Genomic DNA, 12,442 nt, shown 5'->3' with positions numbered 1-12,442 from the left:
TTCTTCTTCCCCATGAGTTTTCACGGATTTAGGGAAAAACCTAGTCTGTATGCTCAGATCCGAAAGGATCTAATCCATCTCTTCCCACGCGTCAGCAAACTGGCGGCGGGTGCTCCATCCCGCGTGAGGCGGTAATGACGGCGGTGGGGAAAACTTCCCCGGACCGTCCAATATCTTTAGGGTTTCATTTTCTCCGAACCGAAGTTCGTTTCTTTTTCTTTCCCTTCTTTTCTTTGCCCCGATCCGGATCCACATACTAGAGAACCGGCTCCGATACCATTGTAAGGTCCTTTGGATCATCTAGTAGTGGATCCAGTGGGTGAGTTCTTTTCTATTTGGGATAATCAGTGACTTTGAGATTCAGAGGGAGTAGATAACAGAGAGAGAGGGAGATGTAGGAGCATGTGACCGTCGGAGGAGCTCCCTGCCTTCAATGGTTCGTTGGTGAAGCTCTGCACTAGGCAGCGACGGTCGGAGTAGCGGTGGAGACCGGCGGCCCTCTGGATCGGATTAGGGTTAGGACAGTGGGGCTGTGGCGGCGGTGAACCTCGTACACAGAGCCGTTTGCCTCACCTCCTCTTTATAGGCACTGTGCGACGGGGGCCCACTAGCCACTAGATGGCTGGACGTCCCCGATCAGGACGCGGTCAAGGGGTCCGTCTCGACCGTTGGGTCAAGACGGATGAGATCAATTCTAACAAACTGAACTCTACCCTTGCACAGGTACTACCGCAGTTACCGGATCAGCGAGAAGAGTGACGTTTACAGCTTTGGTGTCGTTCTCCTGGAGCTCATGACAGGCCATTCCCCGATCGTCCCGATAGACGAAAGTGTGAGCATTCACATTGGCGAGTGGGTGCAGCAAAACCTCGACCAAGGCAGCATCGAGAGCATCATAGATTCAAGCATGGAATGCGACTACGACATCAACTCCGTCTGGAAAGTCGCCGACCTGGCGCTGCACTGCAAGCAAGAAGTCTCCAGGGAGCGGCCTACGATGACGGATGTGGTGGCACAGATCAAGGAGAGTATGGAGCTCAAGGCCCGCCGCCGTGATCTGGAGCGGAGCTCGGCGTTGGCTGGTGGTCATGGTCTGAGCTATGCCGGTGAGAGGAATGTGTTTGAGGTAGAACGAAACGTTGGGGAGATATCAGAGGCCTCTCTTGGTCCGGCAATGAGATAAGGTTTCTATCTTTTGCTGAAGTGCTAGATGTTGACCAGGTTACAGAGGCAATCGGATAAGTAGGTTTAAATTTGCTGGCCGGTACAAAATGTTCCCCAGTAGAAAGATATAATAAAGAAAAGTCGTTGATGCAAGATTAAAACCATTTGGAAGGCGTGCATGAAAAAAAAATTCCCAATTAATTATAGGTGATCTGCTTGTTATGGTAATTGGCAAACAAGCAATGATCAGGCATACATAATATCAAACCCTTGACTAAGCTGCTAGTAATAGATAGTATTACATTCCTTGCACGTAACTGTTGAGCATTTTTATAAGTGAAGGAATTGCTTCTGCAACTGGTACGGATTAGGACGTACCATTCACATTTGGTACCGGGTAAGGCCACGGTCCGATTCAATATCCAATAGCTAAACGGCGATAAACAGTATTGGAGCAGTGCTCGAGCCGTCCGACCAAGATCTAACGACTAAGGATTTCCTGCTGACGTGGCTGAATAACGTGCGAGCGAGACTGGTGCAAGTGGCTAAATTACGTGCTACAGAGCTTGGTTCAAAATTCACTGGTTTCGTATTGCCTCAAATAATTGGAGATGCTAGTGTGCGTCATCCAAGACGGACACACACGTCCGGACGCCTGCACCTCTCAGTCTTTTGCGCCTCCTTCGTTTTCTGTGCCCGTAGGCCGCGTCGCCCTGCCCGCGCCCCCCCGCTTGTACACAGGAATTGCCGGCTTCAGCTCTGCTTCCCACACGCACATGGGGACCGCCTGCCCTCATGCTCCGTATTAAGCACGCGGGGACCGCTTGTGCCTACGCCGACCGCTTCCCACGCCCGCTTCACAAGGGAACCACATGCACGACACCCTAGCAGCTGTAACAGACGACAACGACAGGTGGGTCCCATTGCAACATGTGTAACACCAGACCTACTTTTGCAACATACAGATGTAACACTTGCAACATACGTCCAAAAAACTAAAACACTTCTAACATACGTCTGAAACACTTGCAAAACGCCTTAAAACACTTGAAAGCCGTTGCAAATACATACAACATCCAGATATAACATTTGCAACATATGCATGAAACATATGCAACATCCAGATAAAACGCTTGCAACATAGTCTAAGAAACAGATGAAATATTTGGAACAGATGCTGGTAACATGCATGTATAGCCATTGCAACATATGCAACATCCCGATCTACTTTTGCAATATCCATGCGAAACACTTGCAACATACATCTGAAACATACGCTTGCAACATGTGCTTTCGTGCAACCACGTGGCAAGCGTGGAGAGCACCTCTCAAACATGCGCTTTCGTGCAACATCTCCTTCCTGATTGCTGCATGGAGGAGCGCAGCTACGAGCGCGCCCTAGCTGTGCCAAGCCACCATGTCGCTGTCGTTCAAGATCATCCACGAGTAGGTAGGCCATCAGCACAGGCGACACGAAGGACATCTATGCGAGGAGGGGGCAGAGGCGCATCAAGGCAGTCGGCACAACACGACGCCATAACAAATAGGAGGGCCGCGCGACTACTACACATGTGGCAGATGAGTTCATCTACTGCACGGCGTTGGCCGGAGGGCCACGCCATAGGGTAGGGGAGGAAGTCGCCAGAGAGGCAGCCACATTTGGCACCAGAGCAAGTCGAGAACGACACAAGGGTCAGGACGAAGATGGGCGGCTGCGGCGGACAGGAGTCGTGATGGAGAGGGAAGAAGGCGGGCGGCCATGCTCGGGCGCGGTGGAGATGCCAACTGGCGCCCGACGGGTGCCCGGATGCCATGGAGAATGCCAAGGCGGCGCGACGGAGCACGTTCGTGGTGCTGCGGTGTTTTTTTAGAAACTCTGTGACTAGAGATCCTTTTAGAGAAGCGAGTGGACGAGCGAATATGATAGGAGTGGTCGTTGGGCTGGCGTCGTGGCCCACCAACAGGAGTGTCTGGTTGGACGAGCGGATAGGATAGGGGGTCGTTGGTCTTTTTGAGAAGCTAGGTTTGTGTAGGATATGTGCAATTCTCATAAACTGATCTACCTATGAACGAATTAATAGCATCCTAGAGCGAGCACATCTAACTACTCCTATCTAGTACCTAGTACGAATTCGTTGATTGCTTTAGAAACGGGATGTGAAGTGGGGAACTAAAACATCATGTGCCAACTTCTTGGTGACCCTTTATTTATGGGATTGGTGGATGATGTACAACAATTTCTTGTGGCTCTTTTGCTTATGGGGTTTGCTAGCGCCCGAACGTCCAGTGCGTGAGACGTGTCCGGACGCCCGCCCTTTGGGTTTTGTCCCGTCAATCAATTCGGTAGCCGCTGGTCCCCCCGACTCCCTTGTTATTTCACATGTCCGTAGGCTGCAGGGCTCTCTCGCTCGATCACTCGTATGCATGGTTGCATGCAACTCCTACCGCTTGGTCGTGCGCTGTTGCTGCCGCGCCTGCTGCTACCATACGCATGCGCCTGCTATCACGTCCACTTCACTTCCCGTGCATGCGGGGACCGTTGTGCCCTCGAGGACCACCTCTGCCTACACCCACTTTCCGTGTCTGCTCATGGAGCACTTGCAACATAAAGCATTTGCTGCAACATACGTATGAAACAGATGAAATATTTAGAACATACTCTTGCAACATATGTGTATGGCCACTGCAACATATGCAACATCTAGATAAAACACTTGCAACATATATTTAGAACAACCAAAATATTTGGAACATACACTTGCAACATACGTGTATGGCCAATGCAACATCCAGATAAAACACTTGCGGCATACGTTTGAAATAGCTAAAACATTTGAAAACATACACTTGCAGCGTATGTGTATAGCCAGTGCAACATATGTGACATCCAGATAAACCACTTGCAACATACATTTGAAAATAGCTAAAATATTTGAAACATACACTTGTGTCGGGGACCAATACTAGGGTACTCGAAGAGGAGGGGATAATGGTCATCAAACGTTAATCCATCCAGGCAGTCAAGGGCGCTACTACAGCTCCGACCGACCCTGACCTATGGCCGCGGGCTCCACCTCGCTCGACCCTAAGGTCGTGCGATTCGCCTCGCCCGACCTCTAGGGGCGGGCTCTACCTCGCCCGATACCGAGGCCGTAGGCTTCGCCTTGTCCGACCTCTGAGGGTTGGCTCCACCTTGTCCGACCCCTGAGGGCTGGCTCCGCCTCGCCCGACATCTGAGGCCATGGACTTTGCCTCGTCCAACCTCTAGGGGTGGGCGCCGCCTCACCCGACACTGAGGCCACAGGCTCTGCCTCATCCGACCTTTGAGGGCTAGCTCTGCCTCACCCAACACCGAGGCCATAGGCTACCCCTCGCTCGACCTTTGAGGGTGGACTCTGCCTCTCCCGACACCGAGGTTGTGGGCTCCGCCTCGTCCGACCCCTGAGGGTTGGCTCCACTTCGCCCAGCCTCCGAGGCCGCGGACTCCGCCTCACCCGACCTCTGGAGGTGGGCTCCGCTTTGCCCAACACCGAGGTCACAGGCTCCGCCTCACCCAACCCCTGAGGACTGGCGCCGTCTCACCCAACCTCTAGGGGCTAGCTCTGCCTCGCCCGACCCTTGGGTTTGTGCTCTGTCTTCACCGGCCTCTAGGGGAGAACTTCGTCTCGCCTGACCCCGAGGCTAGGGGCTCCGTCTCGCCCGATGGAGGCCCATACCGCCGCCAACCACTCTAGGTCCAGGTGAATGGGTCTAGTTCAAAACTCTAACACTAGGGAGGTGACCGACACGCCTGATATGACCCATGGCCGTGACGAGCCATACCTAGGGGTTCACATCAGGAACAGCATCGAGCGTACTAGTGTTGTTTTGCCTAACCCTCGTACAAACACTGATAGGTGTGTCGGTTCACCGTGAAGTCTGCTAGGATGGAGTGGAGCGCCACGATCGGGAGGCGACGCCTACACATGGCGCCAGTGATGGACAAGGCCGCGATGTGGAGCTATCCCTGTTGATGTCTATAGGGTCAGGGGAGACCCGCATGAAGGAAAAGGACCCGACGATCTTGGGGGACTTCTCCTTCTCGTTCTCCTCTTCTCCCTCCACTGTAACCCGCGCTTTCCCTTAGCCTATAAAAGGAAAAGCGGGGCATCTCATAAAGGGGACTCAAATCTGATCAACTCATCAAACCCTAAACACATAGCCAAGCAGTGACCGAGCTCTTGGCACCCGCTTGTTCCTTCCACCAGAGACTTGGGACCCGTCTCTCTCTCGTCCATTCGTAACCCCTACTACAAACTTTTAGTGATAGTAACACGAGCAGCAGCAACAAACTAGACGTAGGGACATTCTACCCGAACCAGTATAAACCTCGTGTCCTCTTAGCACACCATCCAAGCCAGACGCACAATATTAGAAATTTACTAGTTGATGGCAACTCAAAACACCAATAGTTGGCGCGCCAGGTAGGGGCCTTTTGCGTGTCTCGACATCCACACTAGGCTTTAGATGGCTAATCATGACATCAGCTGGGTCCCGAGTGTGCACATGCGCTTTGGGGACCTGGACTTCATCGTCACAATGGAGGGAAAGCTGGTGTGGGCTCCCACCGCTGTCCAAACTCTCCACTTCTCCGGCCTCGATGCGATCGCTGAGGCGCTTGAGGAGCTGTAGCTGCATGCATCGGAGGCCCACGCCCCTGGGAGTGGCTAGCTCCTCGGCTTCAACTATGGGAGGTTAGAGCGCTAGCTCGGTGCCTTCCTAGGACCCCGACTGTCCTAGGAGGACCTATGCCACCTCACGTTCTCGTTCGCTAACGTCATGATGCAGCTTGTTGGGGGAGAGCCCCTCCCCCTGAAATACCTTATCCGTAGCGCCTCGGCAGTGCTCCCATTCGATCTCCGCAACGCCGCAGAGACTGTTGGCCACCTTATGGTGTAATGCATGCCTCCATTCTTCATGAACGACGAGTTCGTGGGGATGACCGAATATGTCGTGGAGTCTTTCCATGACCTCCTCGTAGGAGTGTTAGAGTCACCCTTCGGCTTTGACTCCAACAGGGGGAGTCATCACCCCTCTCGTGAGTGTTTCATGGCAGGTGCCCCCGAGGGACACGTCGAAAGCATCCACAAAGAGGAGGCTACCTCGACGAATGACCTCAACAACAAGGTCAGGAGGGAGACAGGGGCCCCACCCCACCTACGGGTGGAACAACTGAAGGCCCAACACCAAGAGCTCAAGGAAGCACGACTCTAGCTTGAGCAGGAGTGCGCGGAGCTCTATCAAGAGATCGAGTGCCACAGAGACGGTGGGCGCGCGCGCCATGGCCCGCGACGTGATCTGGAGGATCATCGAGGATGATGAAGCCCTCCCACACTTCACCCGCGCAAGCTAGAACATCACTGCCGCGGCGGCCTTGCTCTGGGGGCTTCTGGGGCTCACGACGCCCGAGGACCGACACCACTGCTTGAGCGTGTGGCGGCGCAGCAGGCTGAAAGCTCGTTGTCTCGGTGACGCGAGGTCAATGCCAGCCAGCACACGCCCTCGAAGTGACCCGACAAGGACGCATTAGTCCACCAAGTGCCACAAGATGGCAGGCCACGCATCACGGTTCCGGTGCATGAGTGTCTCAGCCGTAGATGTGACGCGCATGACACCCTCGATGCCTACAGGCTTACCCACGGTGATGCGGGGAAGGGGGCTAGCCACGGCTACCACTCTCGCTATGGCGGATGCTACGACAACGGCGATGACCGAAGCTAAGCCCCAGCCTTCTAGGACCTCAGGCCTTCGGCCGACACATCCTCAACGTCGCCTTCCTGCCATGGTACTGACCACCAACCAACATCCTGAAATACTCTAGGGAAACAAACCCCGGACTGTGGCTGGAGGATTATCGGCTTGCTTGCCAAGCCAGTGGAGCAGATAATGATGATTTCATTATCCGCAACCTTCCATTATTCCTGGCCGATTCGGCACGAACATGGTTGGAACACCTTCCGTTCAACAGAATCCAAAGTTGGGCGGACCTGAAAGAGATCTTCGTGGGGAACTTCTAGGGCACATACAAGCGTCCTAGGAACCCATGGGATCTCAAAAACTGACGACAGAAGGCTAGAGAAACCCTCTATGGGTACATTCGACGCTTCTCTCAGCAGTGCAACGAGCTGCTTAACGTCGCCGATGCTGATGTTATAGGAGCTTTCCTGTCTAGGACCACCTGCGAGTCCCTGGTTCATAAGCTAGGACATAAGGGTCCATGAATCACCAAGGAGCTTCTCGACATCGCCACCAGCCACGCCTTGGGCGAGGAGGCGGTCAGAGCGATCTTTGACCGCCTCAAGGGCAAGGGAAAGCGGGACGAGGATGCCAGTGAAGGCACCTCCAACCGTCCTAGCAAGAAGAAGAACAAGTAGTGGCACGAGGGCTCGCTAATGGCAGCCACCGACCATAAGGGGGGTCAGAGGCCCATGGAGGGTACCCCGAACCACTTCGAGAAGTTGCTCGAGGGGCCATGCCCAAACCATGCCTTCCCCGTCAAGCATCTGTACAAGGACTGCGGCCTCATGAAATGGTTCCTGTCTGGAGGTTCCAACAAGGGGGAGCATAGGGGGGACCCCGACCCGGCCACAGATGACGCCGAGGAGAAGCATGATGGCTTTTCGACGCTGGATGGTTGTCTCATGATCTTCGGAGGGTCAGCAGCATATGACTCCAAATACCGTTAGAAGCTCACGCGCCACGAGGTCTATACAGTCGAGCCGGCCGCACCTACCTTCCTTCGATGGTCGGAGTCCGCCATAACCTTTGATCGGACTGACCACTTAGAGAGCGTCTCACAACCAGGGAGATACCCGCTCATGGTGGACCCAATCAATGGCACTGAAGTGGCTCACCAAGATACTGATGGATGGAGGCAGCGGCCTCAACATCATGTACGCCAAGATGCTCAACGCCATGGGCGTCGACCGATCGCGCATCTGATCGATCGGAGCATCTTTCCACAACATCATGCTAGGGAAAGCAGGTCGTGCCACTTGGGCAGATCGATCTACCCATCACCTTTGGGGATCCAACCAATTATAGGATGAAGAACCTCGCCTTCGAGGTAGTTGGGTTCCTTGGAACCTACCACGCCATCCTGGGACGTTCATGCTACGCAAAGTTCATGGCCATCCCCAACTACACCTACCTAAAGCTAAAGATGTTGGGCCTAGGTGGGGTCATCACCATCAGGCACCTCCTTCCTAGCGTGCCTATGAGTGCGAGGTCGAGTGCTGCGAACATGCCACGACAATCGTCGCCTCCAAAGAGCTTGCGACCCTCAGGAAGGAGGTCGCCGAAGAAGCACCCGACCCCAAGCAATCGGCTAGGTCTTTTGAGCCACTAGAGGGCGCCAAGGAGGTCCTCATAGACCCCATCGGCTCCAATAGCAAAGTGGTGCGTATTGGCACTATGCTTTCCTCTGAATAGGAAAGCGCGCTCGTTGACTTTCTCTGTGCTAATAGAGACATCTTTGCATGGAAACCCTTGGACATGCCAGGTATTCCGAGAGGATGATGGCGGTGGTGTCGGTGAAGATAATGAAGAATTAATCACAATAGCGGCCACCTTCTCATTATCACTATCATCATCGGATGAGCAACTTGATGAGTCAATGTCTGTAAGCCAATCACCGATGATGTATGCCTTCCCATTTTTCTTCTTCTTGTGGAAGTCTTTCTTGCCATCTTTCTTCTTGTATGGCTTGTTTTTCTTCTTTTCATCTTCATCACTTGAGTCATCTTTCTTGCCCTTATTCTTATTCTTGTACTTGTCTTTCTTGGGCTTTGTGCATTGATGTGCTAGATGACCAAGTTCTCCACAATTGTAGCAATCCATCTCCGAGATTGGCTTCCTTCTTGTGCTAGTAAAGAACTTTTTCTTCCTATCAAACTTGACGCCATTCTTGTTGAGCTTCTTTAGCATCTTGGCGGTTCTTCTCACCATGAGAGCAAGACTTGTATCATCAACTTCATCATCACTTGAGCTCTTATACTCAATTCTTGCTTTTCCCTTCTCTTGGCTAGCCTTAAATGCTAAGTCTTTGTCTTTCTTCTTGGTAGAGGATGAGTCATCTTGTGGTGTGATGTGCATATATATCTCATGAGCATTGATCTTTCCTAAGATTTTGAGTCGGTGTAGCAGTGGGTGGAAAGATCACCTTGATGAAGCACGGTCACAATATGCCCATATTTATCAATGGGGAGGACACTCAAGATTTTTCTTACAACATTGGATTATTGCATTTGAGTGAGTCCAAGCCCATTGACTTCCTCTACAAGAACATTCAAGCGTGAGTACATTTCATTAGCACTCTCTTTAGGAAGCATCTTAAAAGAATTAAGCTTTTTCATAACGAGATGATAGCGTTCCTCACGCTCGCTCTTAGTTCCCTCATGGAGCGCACAAATGTCCAACCATAGTGCATGGGCATTTTTATGGTTCCTCACCCATGTTAAACACATCTTTACAAAGGCCTCTAAAGATGGTGTTTAGAGCCTTTGCATTCTATTTCTCATAGTTCACTTCATCACCTTGAAGGTGCGTAGGATCCTGAGATTTTGAGAATCCTTGTGAGGCAGCTCTAAGTATTTCAACATCTAGAGCTTCTAAATACGCCTCCATGCAGATTTTCCAATAAGGAAAATCATCCCCCTCAAAGATAGGAGGAGGTCCATCCCCATGAGACATCTTTCTCTAGACGATTAAGCCTAAATACGTGAGCACGAGGCTCTGATATCAATTAAAGGATCAAGATGTCCAAGAGGAGGTGTGAATTAGGCTAATTCTAAAATTCTTTGCAATAATTAAATCCTACGGTTAGCTCACTTCACCCCTTATGCCTAGAAAGTGTTTCTATTATTCTACCGCATAAAAGTTTTGTAACCTATGTTCCAATCCTACTCTAGCATGTCAATTCTATAAATGTAAAGATAAAAATTGAATTACTCAAAGTAAATGCTTAAAGTAAAGAGAGAAGGAGGAACACGGCGATATTTTGCCGAGGTATCGGAGAGTCACCACTCCCCACTAGTCCTTGTTGGAGCACCCGCGCAAGGGTGTAGATCCCCCTTGATCTGCGCAAGGATCAAGTGCTCTCTATGGGTTGATTCTTTGACACTCTGTCGTGGTGAATCACCCACAACCGCTCATAACTTGAGTTGGGTCATCCACAAGCTCCGCCGGATGATCAACAAGCTCCCAATCACCACCAAGTCGTCTAGGTGATGGCGATCACCAAGAGTAACAAGCACTAACCCTCACTTGACCACGACAAGCCTAATGAGAAGGGTGGATACACACTTTGCTACTCTTGCTTTCACTAATGAGGCCTCTCTCTTGGATTCTCAAATCTCAATCACCTCACTAGGACCTTACTCTTCTTGGCACTCTCAAGGGTGTTTCTCTGCTGTTGGAATGAGCAAAAGTGATCCCTTGAGTGAATAGAGGAAGTATTTATAACCCATCATTCAAAACGAACCGTTATGTGTCATTGCGGGGATGACCGGACGCTCCGGTCAGTTCTCTCCGCCACCAAGCAGTTAAGTTGTGACCGGACATTGATCAGCGTCCGATCAGCACTGACCAGATGTGTCCGGTCACAAAAACTGCCCTCTAGAACCTTACTGATGTTGATCGGACTCTGAAACCCAGTGTCTGGTTACTTTGCTACTTAGCGTCCGATCAGTAGCCGAAACCTGACCAACGTCCGGTCAGCACTGACCGGACGCGTCCGATTAGGATTCTCTCTCTAGAACCTTACTGGAGTTGACCGGACTCTGGCATCCAGCGTCCGGTCATATTTCACTCAGCGTCCGGTCGCATCCAGACAACTTTACCTTGATCAAATGAACTGACCAGACTCTGCGCCAGCGTTCGGTCAACATTTGACCCTTCATTTACTTCCAACTCGTAATCATATGTGACTAAAATTTGTTTCAATTGATCTAAGGGCTTTTTAGGAGCTACCTAGTGCTAGATTTAACAAGTGTGCACCACACCTAACCTATTAGACTCACCTAAGTTAAGCTACTCGTCCATACCCCGTTAATAGTATGGCCAAAGGAAAAACAAAGTCATAAACTACTCTAAGTGTCTCTTCAACACCAAACGACACTTATAACTAATCCATCCTTAACCTTATCGTCCATCCTTTGAAAACCGAAACGATTTCCATCGTAGGGGCATGACAACCATAATTGCCCAATCAATTCCCATTACCGTGACCTAACTTAATTGCCTCTGTAAAATACACGTTAGTCACAGTAATCACGTATTGTTATTAATCACTGAAACCCAACTAGGGGCCTAGATGCTTTCAGTCTAGTTCAGATATAGATCACTGGAATTGAGTTGAGAAATGTCTTGCATTTTTGTAAAGTATTATAGGTCTCATGCTGAGTAAGAAAGAATAAGAACTCTCAAATAGTTGAGGGTACAAAAGTTAAGTCTTAGCGAGATGTGTAGTAAAATCACAGTAGTTGCTAACACTCGCAGTTGAAGTATTATTGTGGAAAAGCTCCAAAGAAACAGTTGTGGTGTCATCAGTGATGCATACCATAGTATAGCTGGTCATGAGGCTTAAGGAATAGGCAAAAGAGGTTAAGGGAATATGTACCCGAACATAACAATGGTAGACAACAGCAATAACCATTTAAAGTAAGTTAACTCCTAAGACAACAAGTTAAGTGTGTTGTCAAACACATTGACACTAAGGTATATGTTGTAAAGAAGAAAATCCAAAATTATTTTGAAAGCATTGAGCACGTAAGTACTGAGTAAGTACTTGTGGATCCGCTTACCAAAGGCTAACCACCCAATACGTTCAGAGAACACACAGTCGACGTGGGTTTATGGGAAAGCCTATAATTTCTGGATACTAAGGGCCTAGTTGAGTATCTATTTTAAAACAGAGAGGTGCATTGTAGCTGTTTAATCTAATGGCAACAGACCGTGATGATGAGGCATGCTCTATATACTGATCTGTGATGGAATGGGAACAAAATAAAGTAAATAAGTTAAGTTTAAGGAATAAGGTGAGATCAAGGGGGAGAATATTAGTTATGATCTCCACCTATTTGTGCCCTGATCGAGGGCGCCCAACCGCTCCATGGTTGGTGGGCCTCCATTGCACAGCACCATAAAAGGGAGGTGGAGGCCGGGGCACATTGCACGAGGTTCCTCTAAGCTACTAGACGCCCTACCGATCATTCCCTAATGCGAACCGATTCAGAGAGAA

The 12,442-nt window shown here is 50.5% G+C and overlaps 1 protein-coding gene across 1 annotated transcript; it reads left to right on the top strand.

Moving 5' to 3' along the window:
• Positions 1 to 134: 134 nt before the first annotated feature.
• On the top strand, positions 135 to 1,183 carry LOC136468558 (LRR receptor-like serine/threonine-protein kinase IOS1). Its single transcript, XM_066467083.1, has 2 exons — positions 135 to 181; positions 724 to 1,183. Exons 1-2 carry the CDS (start codon positions 135 to 137, stop codon positions 1,181 to 1,183), a joined length of 507 nt encoding a protein of 168 aa, XP_066323180.1.
• The last annotated feature ends 11,259 nt before the right edge of the window (positions 1,184 to 12,442 follow it).

This window comes from Miscanthus floridulus, chromosome 8 (genome assembly GCF_019320115.1).
Source record: "Miscanthus floridulus cultivar M001 chromosome 8, ASM1932011v1, whole genome shotgun sequence".
Lineage (NCBI taxonomy): Eukaryota > Viridiplantae > Streptophyta > Magnoliopsida > Poales > Poaceae > Miscanthus > Miscanthus floridulus.
The sequence above is the reverse complement of the archived record's forward strand: the minus strand, read 5'-3'. Positions and strand labels throughout refer to the sequence as shown.

Bases quoted from the DNA above. Each gene is read 5' to 3' on its own strand.
- LOC136468558 (XM_066467083.1), top strand. From the start codon at position 135: ATGACGGCGGTGGGGAAAACTTCCCCGGACCGTCCAATATCTTTAGG. The intron at 182-723 runs GTTTCATTTTCT...ACCCTTGCACAG, and splicing joins GACCGTCCAATATCTTTAGG to GTACTACCGCAGTTACCGGA.